Source organism: Rhodnius prolixus, unplaced genomic scaffold (assembly GCF_049639745.1).
Source record: "Rhodnius prolixus isolate KJV_2025 unplaced genomic scaffold, Rpr scaffold_12, whole genome shotgun sequence".
NCBI classification, from domain to species: domain Eukaryota; kingdom Metazoa; phylum Arthropoda; class Insecta; order Hemiptera; family Reduviidae; genus Rhodnius; species Rhodnius prolixus.
The window spans coordinates 2,453,969-2,468,998 of record NW_027411635.1 but is presented as its reverse complement, the minus strand read 5'-3'; the positions used below and the strand labels follow the sequence as shown (position 1 = coordinate 2,468,998).

The 15,030-nt window shown below is 36.5% G+C and overlaps 2 protein-coding genes across 6 annotated transcripts in view; one reads left to right on the top strand and one right to left on the bottom strand.

Annotated features, from left to right (window-relative positions):
• The window catches only part of rg (A kinase anchor protein rugose), a 257,928-nt gene that overhangs the window by 4,520 nt on the left and 238,378 nt on the right, over positions 1-15,030 (top strand). The window lies entirely within an intron of this gene.
• TpnC41C (Troponin C at 41C) lies at positions 648-12,104 on the bottom strand. Its single transcript, XM_074143216.1, has 6 exons — positions 11,965-12,104; positions 7,125-7,152; positions 6,078-6,218; positions 5,871-5,996; positions 3,219-3,350; positions 648-854 (listed from the first exon to the last, which is right to left on the bottom strand). The coding sequence occupies exons 1-6, from the start codon at positions 11,965-11,967 to the stop codon at positions 820-822; spliced, it is 465 nt and encodes a 154-aa protein (XP_073999317.1). The 5' UTR covers positions 11,968-12,104; the 3' UTR covers positions 648-819.

The following is a 15,030-nucleotide window of genomic DNA, read 5'->3' as shown; positions in this document are numbered from 1 at the left end:
CTGTTTACATTTTATGCGAATGATTAGATTGATTTGTATAAACGAGTGATTATAAAATTGTTCAAAATTAAGTAATAAGTAGGTGTAAATGTTTAATGTGTGAGAAAGGTGTTTTTAACTTTAGTTAGGTAATAAGCTGGAGAGGGGAAATTTATTCTCATGAAAATCTACTAACCAATGATGAACACCTGTATCAAATCAATTGTTCTCTGTTCTGTTTACATTTTATGCGAATGATTAGATTGATTTGAATAAACGAGTGATTATAAAATTGTTCAAAATTAAGTAATAAGTAGGTGTAAATGTTTAATGTGTGAGAAAGGTGTTTTTAACTGTTAGGTAATAAAGCTGGAGAGGGGAACTTTATTCTCATGAAAAATCTACTAACCAATGATGAACACCTATATCAAATCAATGATTCTCTGTTCTGTTTACATTTTAGGCGAATGATTAGTCTTAGGCATAGGTCTAGTTAGACATATGTAGATTTAGTTGCTAAAGAATTTAAGTGCCATTTTATTATTGTATATTTAATTTTATTCTTTTCTTTTTACAACTTGGTCTTTTTAGTTTACAATGGATTTTGTTTTAAAAAATTGGAATTTAATACTCGTATTTGTTCCCATATCAACATTTGTTTAGAGTAGGTAACAAACTGGCAATATTTTTTATTTATTTATTTTTAAGATAATATTTTATTCATCATGTTTCCCCCTCCCCATATAGAAATGCACCTTAAAATCAACACTGATGGTTTTTGTAAAATAGGTGTTTATGCAGTTTTTAATAGTCTTTGTTGTCTAGCTGCTGAAAATGGGATTAGTCGTCTCCTCCAGTCATTACTTCCATGAATTCTGTAACAAATTACAACGATTCAATTACTTTGGCTAATTAATATTTCTGTAGAGGTTTAATGATGCTTGTTTAAAGAAATCTGTTAATTTAATTTTTACTCTGCCATTTTTTTTTTTTTTTTTACGATTCGAGAGGTTCTTAGAGGTTTGTAGGTTAATAAATTTTGCTAACTCAATGGCATCGATGAATTTTTGAAGTATTCTTAACCTAATGAGCATGCCTCTATCAGAGACGTGCTCCAAAACCTAAACAAAATAGATCGGCGCCATCTTTTCTTTGGGGGGGGGGCATAATATTAATCTAATTTAATAGAAATATAAAATTTAATCAGATAAAAATTATCTCATAAAATACTAAATATATTTTTCAATTTTTCCTGAATTTTTAATTTCAGTACATTTGTTATGCACATTCCACGTGTTGCATACACTTCGTCACTCCATTCTCTTTACGAGCATTAAAGGCAGAAAATGTCTCTGGTTCCCGAATAACTCGCATGAACGTTTACGTTTTTAATTAAGGATTCAAAATTGGCGAGGAATCGGTCAAATAAAAATTCTTTATAATTATTGTATTTTACTTTTTTATTTTATTTATTTATTTATTTTTATTTTTTATATTACTGATTTTTATTGATGTTTTATGTTACTGATCCTCTAAATTGTTGTGTTTTTCTGTATTTGTAATATCCAGGCCCTGAAGAAGACAATATATTTGTCGAAACTTTGGCAAAGAGACGAGTGGTTGTTTTTATTTGGACCAATTTCTCGCCAATTTTGAATCCTTAATTGAATAATTTACGGTCACGAAACCTATATGTTCGTTTTCGTTTTTGATTTTAAGTTTTAGCAAATTCTTAATTGTAATAAAAGTAATATTTATTTATATTAATTGGAGCTAAATTTAGTATTTCTATTCTCTTATATTGACAAAGCTTTTATTGACATTTTAAACAATTAATTCATCGACTGCATACCTTGAATAATGACGTGCCTGGCCTCTATCTTGGCACAATTTATAGATAATACTTGTATAAGTTAATGATAAAGTGTAACATTGTCCTTAAAAACTACCAGAGCAGTACACTGAACATATTTTTACCACTTAAGTAAACTTAAGGGCAACAACAACCTTGACCTGTAGAGTGCTCCAAATCAGTACAATAATTTGAGAGATTTACAGAGTGTACAAAAAGTGCATGATTTGCATTGGCACAGCCAGTAAACGTCTAGATCTACGGTGAAAACAACCATGTACATCCCTCTAACGTTCCATTGTCAGCAAAATTCTGTCTACAGATGTATTGCTCTGCGACCAACAAAGGTCTGTTGTGCATCTCTCTTAAAGGGCGCCACGGTAGCCGTACGGTTAAAGGCGCGACGTGCCAAGCTATTATGTACTGTGGTAGCAGGTTCGATTCCTTGTCTAGGCCTTGGATTTTATTTAAAGGTTAATTAAAGAAATTTACAGTAAAGTATGTTTGCTAATCGCCTCCGTCCATGACACCTAATTGGTAATTGCCTGAAAAAATAGGCAATTTCTTTACTTTACTTTTTTGTGCATCGCTCTTAATAAGAAATCTCAGAATCCCAGAGTTTTCGGGGTCAGTATGCAACTAGCTGTGACCTGGTAAACTAGCTAAGCTTCCAGATCTTCTTCTGAGATGGTTGCTCTGTAATTCTCCGCTATTTGCCTAAAGAATCTGCATGTGCTACCATGTCTTAGACTCAGTTTTTTTCTGGTATTCTCCTGAGTCGACGATGCCTCGTGAGAGGGGAAAGCTGTCAAAGTATGCGCAACCTAATTTTTCACAAACATGCTTCAGTTTTCTTCAAGTTATAATCGCCACTGGCAAGATCTTTACCTGACTCCGTCCTAGTAAGTTACTTTAAAGTTCCTGTTGGTCTCCTTTACCTTTCTGAGCTCCTCCTGGAGATAACTTTGGCTTATCTTAATAAAGAGTGGAGCCCTTAAGAGGAATGCAGTTTCTTGCATTGTCAGGGAGTAATCCTCCTCACTGCTTTGGGTTTTCCTGGCTAATGGCTCCGCCGCTGTTTCCCAAGCTTAATACACTAGCCACAGATATACTCAGATCTGTCATCTTTATAGAAAACCTTTTTTTCTTGTGGGGAAATAATTTTTTCTCGGTAGATTGAGTTGGGAAAATGTTAGAATTAGCTTTAAGTTTGGATTGCTTTAAGTCAGGGATGGAGAAAAATAAAAGACGATGTCTGGCCAAAATTGTCAAAGAAACTTGAATTATTGGTCCCCCAACTAACGGGGCCCACTTTTATGTCTTTAGGTTTTCTAATAGTTTTAGTAAAAAAAAAGAAAGTCGTATGAACACCAGTTGACTTGCTTACCATCAAAGTCTACGGTGCCGGAGCCATCAGTATCAATTTCCGAGATCATCATGTCCAATTCTTGTGCGGTTAATTTATCATCTAATTCTTTTAAAATTTCTCTTAAGACGCCTGTTGTTATGTAGCCGTTACCTGTAAGAGATGTTACAGAATTTAAGCGGCGCAGAATAAAAAGATTACAATAAAGTTGAATTAGAAAATAAAATAAATTAACATTCTTTCTAAACCGAAAGATTTCTAGAAAGTCCAACCAAAAAGTCATATTATTTATCAAACTTAATCTAATTTCCTCCGTGCCCGGAAAGGTCTATGTCTCCTTCAGAAGCTGAACTCAAGTCAAAGAGGAAATTGTCCTTGATTAGCTTAATGCTGGCCTTTGGTTTATAAAAAGTGTGATAGCGGTAGACTTTAGAAGGAAGAACAGGTTCTTCAGGAACGGCCACCATGTGACATTGATGAGAGACTAAAGATAGTGCCCTCAACCTTCTTAGAAGGGGAGGTTTCATCTACTAGAGTTAAGGGAAGGCACAATAAGCCTCTTGGTGGCTGCGGTGCCGTGGGGCATGGGTCCCGTCCCGTCGTTCAAATCTAAATCTAATCTAATCTACTAAAGAAAGTAGTTGGATCAAACATCCATATAAAAGCACTGGTGCACTTGTTCCAGAACTGGCAGTGCCTTCAGATTCGATTGTCTGGGTCTTCTCCCAGAGTAAGGGAAAGGTATGAAGGATGTGACTTCAACCTTCAAATGGCGGTCATATACAGGGTGTCCCAAGCTATATGGATAACGACTTTTTCTCGGAAACTAAGATAGCTAGAAAAAAACTAAAAAATACGTGTTTCCTTAGTTTTTTGTTAGGAATCCAAATTTAATTTGTAAATTTTTTTCGGTGCTTCCAGAAGCGAGATACAGGCACCAACTTCATTTTTTCAAATGGGAAGGTGCGGTTTTTATTTCAGAAATAGATTCCTCTATTTTTTTAAAGAAAAATTTATTTGGACGGTTTTTTTCTGTGAGCGATATTTCAGAAGTTATGAATGAAAACATGATTCTTATAAGAAATGTCAAAATGATAATATTATAACGGTTTTTTGATAGAATAAGAAGAAAAGTACTATTTTATTATAAATTTTACTCCTCATTAATATTACAGATCATGCTCGAAATGGCCTCCACCATTACAGATGCATAGACATGCTCTTTCCTGCCAATTGCCCCTTACTGCCAAAGAAATAGATTCGGCTTTAACCGAGTTACAGGCATCTATTATTCTTCGCTTTAGCTCATCTACAGATGCCAACCCAGCTTGATTCTGATGCACCTACATTTAGAAATGCTTCTAGGTAAGCAGAAATAAGGAAAGAAAGAAAAAAGTTATGAATAATCACCTTGTTTTTCAGGTATCCCCAAAGGAAATAGTCCATAGGTGTCAAATCCGGTGAACGAGGTGGCCACTGAATCGCCCCCCGAGTTGATATAACACGCCAATCAAATAGCCTGTCGAGATATCTCTTTACATGCCTGATGGTGTTATATCGACACGGGGGATATTCAGTGGCCACCTCGTTCACCGGATTTGACACCTATGGACTATTTCCTTTGAGGATACCTGAAAAACAAGGTGATTATTCATAACTTTTTTCTTTCTTTCCTTATTTCTGCTTACCTAGAAGCATTTCTAAATGTAGGTGCATCAGAATCAAGCCGGGTTGGCATCTGTAGATGAACTAAAGCAGAGAATAATAGATGCCCGTAACTCGGTTAAAGCCGAATCTATTTCTTTGGCAGTAAGGGAAAATTGGCAGGAAAGAGCATGTCTATGCATCTCTAATGGTGGAGGCCAGTTCGAGCATGATCTATAATATTAATGAGGAGTAAAATTTATAATAAAATAGTACTTTTCTTCTTATTCTATCAAAAAACCGTTATAATATTATCATTTTGACATTTCTTATAAGAATCATGTTTTCATTCATAACTTCTGAAATATCGCTCACAGAAAAAAACCGTCCAAGTAAATTTTTCTTTAAAAAAATAGAGGAATCTATTTCTGAAATAAAAACCGCACCTTCCCATTTGAAAAAATGAAGTCTGTGCCTGTATCTCGCTTCTGGAAGCACCGAAAAAAATTTACAAATTAAATTTGGATTCCTAACAAAAAACTAAGGGATCACGTATTTTTTAGTTTTTTTCTAGCTATCTTAGTTTCCGAGAAAAAGTCGTTATCCATATAGCTTGGGACACCCTGTATTTACCAAAAAGAACATGTGGTGAGAAGTGGATTTATTGGAGAAATCCTGTGATAAGATGAGAGAGCTTTCTTTCTGTGGCTATAAAGGAAATAATTCGTCTCAATGGTATCAATAAATTTGGGGGACAATAGAACATTCTAATTAAAATGGCACAGCGTTATTTCCAGATGTAGTCCAATCGCATGTTTGGTTTCAGCTAGCTAGTGCTTTGACCTTGCATTTATAGTGGCATTTAGAAGAATAAAATTAAAGAAATTGATGGTAAAGAACCGCTTCAGCGAGAAAACTGAGTTATTTTTACATAAAGTTAATTCAGGAGTACAGGCGTTCTTTGATAAAAGGGAGATCGCAGAAAGATATTTTGCATTATTTTATCACATATATCTAATCCTGGGTTACCTTCTTTGTCGTACAATCGGAAAGCTTCTCTCAATTCTTGTTGCATGGCTTCCGCATCCATTTCATCTTCTGTAAGGAAGCCGGCAGCTAGTGCTACGAATTCTTCAAACTCAAGTTGTCCAGAGCCTAGAATAATTTTGTTTAGAACAGTTATTTTTAAAGTGCCACTTTTTTTCTGATAACTATAACAGTATAAAAATAACATACCATCAGCATCGACTTCTTCAATAATTTCTTTAAGTTTAGCGTCTGACACTTCATGACCCAACATTTGCAAGATGGTGCCGACCATGTTGGCTTCAATGAAACCTTTACCTTGAGCGAATGCATCGAAGGCACGTTTGAGTACTGGAAATTAAAAATACAAATTTATAACTCTTACAGCTTGGTCTTACCGTAAATCTCAAACTAAGAAGTTTTACTAAATGTTAGTTGGCTTTACATTACATTGGTTTCCAATGAAATAGAAACGTGACTTTTAGCTCCCACCGAACCCTGCCTATGACTTTTCCTAGCTACTCGATGGCTGATTGTAAGTATGTCTTCCATCTCACGTAATGGGCAAAGGATAAGACCTATATGAGAGCTCAACTGCCACGGAGAGGCACGTCTATCTGTCAATCATGTACTCAGTCTGGTTGAAGTGGGTCTATAGAAATCCTTATGTTCATTCTGAATGACGCTACCGTTTGGCTTCGGTAGGTGGGAATGAATTCGCCAAATTCTTTAAGCGAGCTCCATCCGCTGTCTTTGCGCAGTCTAGCTCTAATGATTTAAGAAGGGAAGAGAGTACTGGCTCCAAGGAAAGCTGACGCAAGAACTGCAAATTAGCTGACACGTATCTGGTTCTCTATTTGTGCGATTACAAGGGTTTATTTCTTTAGTAAATACAAGCTGATACTTGTACAAGTTTTATAAAATTCTGTGATAACCTAATCTAACTTTTGTTATTTTAAGTTACCATGGCTGTTCGTACACAGCTGATTTATAACGATACTAGCGCTAATCACGGCAGCTTTTTGAATTTCACTAGTAAGCACATTTTCTATTTTTATCCGTTATGGTAATATTGAAGCCAACTAAAGACTTAATAAAAATTCCAAAGTTTGTTGAAACTTGCTAATTTAGAACTTTGAAAATAGCAGAAAGAGTATTTCTTGTAAATGTTTCAAGATTTCTGCTGGCCGTTTGCTTTTATATTTTAAATTTAATTACTTTCTGAAAGTCAATCATTTAGTCAAGAATTTAACTCACGTTGAATTTGGTCCTTGTTTAATTCCTCCTGTAACAGAAATAAGATTGAATGTAATAATTATAAAAATTTTAAAGCAAAATATTTTTGTTGGAGCTTATGATACGCTTCATTACGTACACGAGGATATTTCTCTCTATACTTGAGTTATTAATTGGCACAGATGTAGATCTGTATTTTTTATTTATAAACCTTCTTATTTTTTTATTTTAAAAAAAAAACTGTTTAGAATTTAGTTTTAGGTCGGATTTGACGTTCATGTTCTGGGAAGCTAAGAAATCAGAGAAAGCCTTGATCAGTGTGAGATTTATCATAAATTTTGTTACTACAATCTCCTATCAATATATTTATTTATAAGGTGGGCGTATTTTGCGCTTGGTTTCTTTAAAAAATTAGAAAATTTAAATTATGATAACAAATTATTAAAATAAGAAAACTCGTTCTATAAAGTAACATGTTTTGGCTAGGTGAAAGCGTACCCGAATTATCGAATTGGCCTTGAGATAACACCCGTTGTGTTTTGGCTATTAACCTCAAATGAACTAATTAAAAAAAAAAAACTTTTGTTAGGCCCAACACTTTTAATTCAAATATTTTCCTAAGAAATTTGCTTGATTTTTTGTGGTCGCTACTCTGGGTACCATAAGTCCAATCACCACAATGTAAAGGGTAACTCAAAAAGGGAAAAAATATCGCACTCGTGATTTGGTCAAAATCCATCTCTAAAAAAGTGCCATTTTACTAAGTCAATTTTTCAGCATTTTTTTTGCGGTTTTCTTGAAAACGGTTACCAGTTTTAATTATACTTAAAGCTAGGTATACTAATTTACATCTAAAATACTATTAAGCATCTAAAATTATGCTGGCTACAACAGTGTGATTTATTGCTATGTGATTTTATAAAGTAAAGTAATGCCTATTCTTTTTTCAGGCGGGCTTTATGTCCCAACTCCTAATTAGGTGTCCTGGACGGAGGTAACTAGCAAACATACTTCACTACAAAGTATTAAACATTAAATAAAATCCAAGGCCAATAGACCGGGAATCGAACCTGTTACCACAGTCCATAATAGCTTGGCAGGTCACGCCTCTAACCACTCGGCTACCGTGGCGCCAGTTTAAATTATAAAAATTTACATCTAAAATACTATTAAGCATCTAAAATCATGCTGGCTACAACAGTGTGATTTATTGCTGTGTGAACTTATATAATAAAGCAAAACTATTTATTATAAATAAGTTTTCTTAATATGAATATGACCGAATGGTATGCTGCCACCAGATGTGCGAACGTGTGAATAGGAGTGCATGTAAATAAACACTGCAAGCCACAAATAGTGCTGCACATTAATTTGAAGGTGTGAAAATAGCGGTGCGTCTATAAATAGACGTAACGAGGACAGTGTCTGTCTAGCTTTTGTCTAGAGCCAACTCGTGATACGTCTTCTCTGCAGCTAGTGGTCACGCGTTTCCGTTTTTTTTTTAGTAAGAGCAAGGCTAGAGCATTAAGTACTGCATCGAGTCCAAATTTTCGTTTGTTTTTTTTTTGCTCTTTTAAGTTTTTTGCCTGCCTGACTAATTTAAGACACTGTTCAGCGTTTTTTTTACCCTGTAAACCTACTACTTACATCCCTTTTTTTGCTCAGCTATTTTCAAGTCAATTTTTATTTGAATCATTTTTCAGGGGAATTGTAAAAGATGGCGAAAGGGATTTAGAGTGGCGGGCCCCCTGATAACCCAGATAAAATTACCTTATTGTTTCGATCGTTCGTAGCTCCTATAAAGAAAACATGCCCTTTTTAAATGGATTTTCCTAATTGTGTTATTTTACCATTCCTCCTGGTTCTCAAAAACCGCAGGTTTTTACATTGCAAAGTTGCGATTGTAACGCTATCAATTCGATTAACAAAATTCTTCTCCTAACACAATTTGCACATATAGACTGTGAATACTTCCGTGTCCAACTTTTGAGAGGTTACTATGGCCACCGTGCCTGAGAAGGTATTGTGCCACTGAATCTATTCCGGCGCATGTTCTTCGGCCCAAAAAAGGGGCATGTTCCCCAGCAAGAAGGTCCTTAGATAACATCGCAGACTTTCGGAACAGCCGAGGGTTCTTCGCCAATAGGAATCGTCTAAAGCAGGGGCTGCCAAATGTTTTGATCATTGACCCTTATAAAAATTGATAATTCTGTGATCGACCCACTCTATAAAAAAAAAAGTTAGAAAAAAACGTGACGAAATCAAATTTTTACGTAAATCAATGTGCTTGATGACGCGAGGCAAGATTACCAATGTTTGGTTCGAAATTAGTTGCTTCGTTGTAATTACAAGTGGCATTCCAAACCAAAATCGTATATACTGCGTTCCTGTCAGTAAATTTGCGATTGGATAGCACTGACATTAATCGACTCCTAATCGATCTCCTAGATTGGATCGACATCTAATTATATTGGCCTTCAAGGATCGATATCGACCACTTTGATGATCCCTGGACTTAGATCATGCCCAACGACCGTAACCAAGAGACCACCCTTCCACATTGGCCCGAAGTTAAGTAACAGTCATCCCAGACTAGTAGTCACTGTTAAAAAAAAACTAGTTTCTGCGACCTCATCATTAAAACGCGCTTAGAAGGGTGTCATAGAGAATAGGATTGGTAGTATCTTCTGGAAGTATAGTTTCATTATTACTTCATGGTTGCTTTCATCATAATAAGAATGAAATCAAATTTATTTTTATGTATTTCTTGTTCTCACTGAAATCTGTTAGGTCTGAGTCTTTCCAGAGACCATTCTCTCTGCTAATCTGCTAGCTGGAGCGTCGTTGGACCACGACAAACTGCATGCGTTATGTCGGGTGTCTAGTTTGTCCAGTCATGCCTGAATCTTATGCTGTAAAGGCTCGTTGAATGGCCATCTTTCACACCGATCACGTCATTATTACTTAGCATATTACTTATTATTACTTAACCTAGAAAGTTCGTTAATATTACCAGATACCACAATCTCCGGTAGGGAAACAATTGACCTCAACGAAGACGAGAAATCTAGTTTTACAATAAACTGGACACACCTTTACAAATTGGCGACTGGGTAAGGCCGCATTTGAAAAGATGGTAAGCTAAATTCGCATGTTCATTCAACACCTGAAACAACTGGCGGATCCAGGACCTGCTAAAGCCAACCGTAGCCGTTTTCGACGGGCCAAGAATTTCCTTAGCCTGACGGCAATCAGCTCGGAATCTTCAACGTTTCCGATGTTCTTTCAAAATCCACTGCTCCGCCTCTTTTCTACAACATCGATAGGATACAGGGATAATGGGCTAAGGAGTCATTGTTATCAGCACAGCTCCTTCCTTTGTTTAGATGCTTCAAGGGAAGATGGCGATGTATAATAACATTTTTAGAAATGCAATTGCAAACGAAAGGATGTTGATGCTGTCACTTTTTCTGACAAATGCAAGTAAATATGGCCAGAGAACGATTATAAATACCCAGCTTATTGTGTTGTGTTATGACGAGTTACACATAGGGCGGGAGGTTCAGGGTAGCTTAATTTTTATTTACTTTGGCGCACCTACTGCGATGGTCATTAGCGCCCTAAATCTACTTTCCCGTCTTTCTCTAGAGCTACTCGTATTATCCTATATAGCTTGTACACGCAGTACACTTTGTCCACCAAGGTAGAGTAAAATAGGCAGCTTATAGAGCTCCCGTTGGCCATCTTACTTAGCATGTATTTTCCACTTATTGACTTGGATAAACTCCATTGACATCGGGAGCTACAATTTGTTCTCATTTAACTGAATATATCCCTGACCTTCTGATACTTGGATGATTCCAGTCTCAGCTACAGCTAGCAACCTTTCAAAAAGATTTTGAAATGGAATAAAATTCAGATTTGATAGATTTTTATGGATCAACCTATTGACACAGGTTTAGGATTGAATCAGGCAACCAGAAACGGCCGCCCCTTTTAACTTGGAACTGTGACTCAGTTAACATTATTTGGACTCGGAACTTAAGATCAAACATTTTTTCGTGAGAGTTATAACTTGATTTGCCTTAATAGTGTCAATCGATTATATAATTAAAATTTGGTATTCCATTATCATTTAACGCAACTTAGTATTTATGTAGGGGGTAGATCTGTACATTGTGCTAACATAGGGCACCTTAGAGATGGCAATTTCCTTCTTACAAGATTCGCAACGATTTGTGAGATTATTAGCCATGATTAGCATTGTTTTGAATGAGCTAGATTAGATACTGCAGTTCTCTTTTGTTAAATAGATATATATGTACCTCTGATGCGATCTGTAAACCGAGAGAGACTTTACAGAACAGATTTCTGAAATTTTTTTTCAGTGCTTTTCGAAAATGATTGCACTGATCAACAACCTCTTAAATTTATAACAATTTGGGTTCGAATCCAGCTGCGGACTTATATTTTCTCTTCTTTTTGGAGCTTCCTACAGCTCACTGGCCGGTGATGGACAGTGTTGTCTGTAGCGAGAGAACACTATCCGAAGTGCCGGAACTTCACTGAAAATAAAGCTCCGGGCGCCAATAACCTAAGTTGTTGACGCGCCTTAAATCCTTGAAAAGAAATTAAAAAGATGGACCATAAAATTTAAAGATTGCGATTTCCTTGGAGGACACCCCTGGTAGAAATCATTGGGAAATCCATGAATCCAATTGCAGGCCGTGGGAATAGTTTACGGATTTAGCACTGCTCTGGAATTCGAAAGCTGTTTTGAGATCACGTGGTTGTTGAAGTTATGTACTTATAAGTTTTTACATCAGGAGTGCCACTTATGTTTTTAGAAAAATGTACTTACCATTTTATCTTGTATTAAGGTTGGCTATTAGATGCTATAAATGCTGTAAGTTTCCTTTGCCGTGAGAAGGTGGTCCAAGCCGTAGATCCTAGCTACCTACTCGTACACTATCTGGACACCTACTGAAAACTATCATAAACTATATTTATTCTATAGTGTATTCTTATTTTGTGAAAATTTCTCGTATCCCTACTCTTTTCTGTTGTGGCTGAAATTTTTGGCAGCTAGCCTTCTGCTTTGGAAGACGATGGTGCTTAGTGCTGCCCAGTTGCCAGCTTCACCTGTTCCTTTAGCGAAGTGGGGATATTTACATATGGGTGCACTGAAATCAGTTATAATATTTACTATTAGCCTATAAGCTGCCTTATACAGCGAGATTTGTGTCTATTTATCTAGAACCTAGTGCTGGCTCGTTCGTAGACTTATACTCCAACAACGGGCTATATCTTCCCCCTCTCCGCGCCACCCACACACAGTCCTCAACCTTCCTAATCCAAAACTATCTTGGCAAACTACACACTAATTCCGTCACCAGCTTTTTTTTTTTTTTTTTTTTTTTAAAAATCTATGTATCTGTAAAAGATTGGCAGATACAGATCCCTGATACTATCTACCCCAAAAATATCAGCTAAATGCATGTATGTAGTCCATTTTTTCATTTATAGCCAATATAGTTAAGCTATGTAGCATTATTTGTTATTGATTTTTGCTATTGATGTTTTATCATATAGCCTATTACTCTTTTGCCACCAGGTTGGTAGAACTAACCGATTATTTTTTTTCATTCACAAATTCAGAAGCTTGAAGCAAATTACTACAAAACGTTTCCATTCATACCAGGACTAGCTTACCACCGTTCATACTGTGGAGGTAGAGCCCTCGATATTCCAGCCATACCCCTGTAGACTTGAACCTAATTCTTGCGCTCACCTTTCATACTTGCAGACATCCCATTCACCGTATTCCCCATGAATAGATTCCCTAAACTGCGATTCAGAAAGAAGTGCAAATTACCCATCAACCGCTGCCAACCTCCTCCTCACTTGACTCAAAACTTCTTGAGTTTTTCTTCGGAAGTGAGAGGTTGCCAAAAAAAACCTGGTGAATTACTTCATATTCATTACTTTTCCCGTTACTAAAGCACCTTCGTAGTCCAAATGAAAGATGATCTTTCTCAATTCAGTTCTTTTCACGAACATTTGTTCCTAGTTAGACTTGCGTAGTATTTGGCTGTTTTTGTTACACCCTTTGCAACTTAGTCGCTGAATTAAATCCCTTTCGCATCCAAGAAAACACTGGCCGCCCGATTTCATCAAGAGCTGCTGGCGTCGTCCACTCCATTGCATTGATTGTTGTTTCTTGTTTGCTTGTAGTGTCAGTTCTCAAACACTGTATCCATTGGCGCACAATTCAGTTCTTTTTTTTTTCTTCTTTCCTGGCTCTACAACCCAGTGATGTGGGTCTTGGCCTCCTCAATATGCTTCCGCCATCTCGTCTCTATCTCTAGCGGCCGCCATCCAGTTACGCAGTCCGAGGATATTCCTCGCGTCCTGGGCAACTCCATCATTCCAACGCAGTCTAGGTCTACCTACCCTCCGTCTCCTATCCGGGGTCCCGCGCAGCAATTTGGAGGGAATCTCATCGGCACTCAGCCTCGCCATATGGCCTGCCCATCTCAGCCGGTTTAGTTTAATCCAGGCTACTACTGGGGGTTCCTTCATTAGATCATATAACTCTCTATTCTTCCTAAGTCGCCAGGTCGTGCCTTCACGTACTGGGCCGTAGATTTTGCGCAGTAGTTTTCTCTCGGAACACCTGCAAACGGTGTTCGTCTGTCTTTGAAATGGTCCAGGTTTCTGAGGCACAATTCAGTTTACCTAATCTAAAATTCTTTTCTAAACGATTCCAAAATGGACCAGTAGTCAATTTTTAAAGTAGGCTGTCTTAAAATAAGGAAGTCAAAAGTTAGAAATTGCACTAAAAAAAAAAAAAATAATAATTAAGGTTTATTCACATTCTTTTCTTTTCAAACAGTGTGAAATTGTAATTTGGAGTAAGTACATATGAATTACATACGTATATAATATATAATACATACGTACTACTCGTAGTAGGCCTATGAACAATACTTACTGGTTCACCCTGTATAAAGGCGTTTGTAAAGACAAGCAAACTTATGTACAGTGATCAATGTGGAGGTCAGAACAGAAACATTAATAACATTAAAATAAAAGAAGTGCAGTAACAGAAGACCCTGGTTTATTACTGGGAAGTTCTGATGAAGAAGAAGGAAGAGGATACGATGTGAAAAGTATTCATAAAGAATATAACGTATTATCTTCTTATATTACCGGATTTATAGCACCATAATATAAGCCTATCCCACATATTTTCCCAAATCAGCTGAAATCGGATATTGCAATAGTGGCCCAACCCACATGCACTAGCAAGAATGGTTTGTTTTACTGTACCAATTTAATGCGTAAGTAAAAACTAGGTACTACACTGCAATATATGATGAAGTTTTGGAATTTACTTGAAATATCACTGCCATAAATAAATACAGATTTTCATCAAACTTTCAAATCTACGAGTACTTTACCCAATAAGTACTTCAGTTGGGGTTGGGCCAGTATTGCGCTGAGCGCCTCATTAATACTTGAAATTATTAATGGCGACCCTTTTTATTTATAAAGGGCTACTGAACATTCAGCTCAATTCAAATTTAAAAGACAGTTGTCCATGAAATTGATTTTTTTTTTAAATTGTGGAGTACGGGTTCATGGATTTTGTTTAATTAAAACCTGCTGTACCACATATATGTGACACAAATATGGAGATCTATCACATTTATTTGAAATATTTAGGTGATAACGTGATTGTGGTACTATGTGGATGTGTGCCCTCAGTGCATATGTCCCTCACTGGACCACATATGTAGACCACCTCAGCTGCCTAAGTCCTCATAATTTCCTCACTTTTGCACTCTTGACTAACAAAGCTCGGCAATTTACCAACTTTATTTACGCCCTTACTTCTGGCAGAAAGAGTTCAGTACTGGCACCA

Bases quoted from the DNA above. Each gene is read 5' to 3' on its own strand.
- TpnC41C (XM_074143216.1), bottom strand. The intron at 5,997-6,077 runs GTATGTTATTTT...AAATTATTCTAG, and splicing joins TGAAGAAGTCGATGCTGATG to GCTCTGGACAACTTGAGTTT. The intron at 3,351-5,870 runs GTAACCCAGGAT...CATCTCTTACAG, and splicing joins CCGATTGTACGACAAAGAAG to GTAACGGCTACATAACAACA.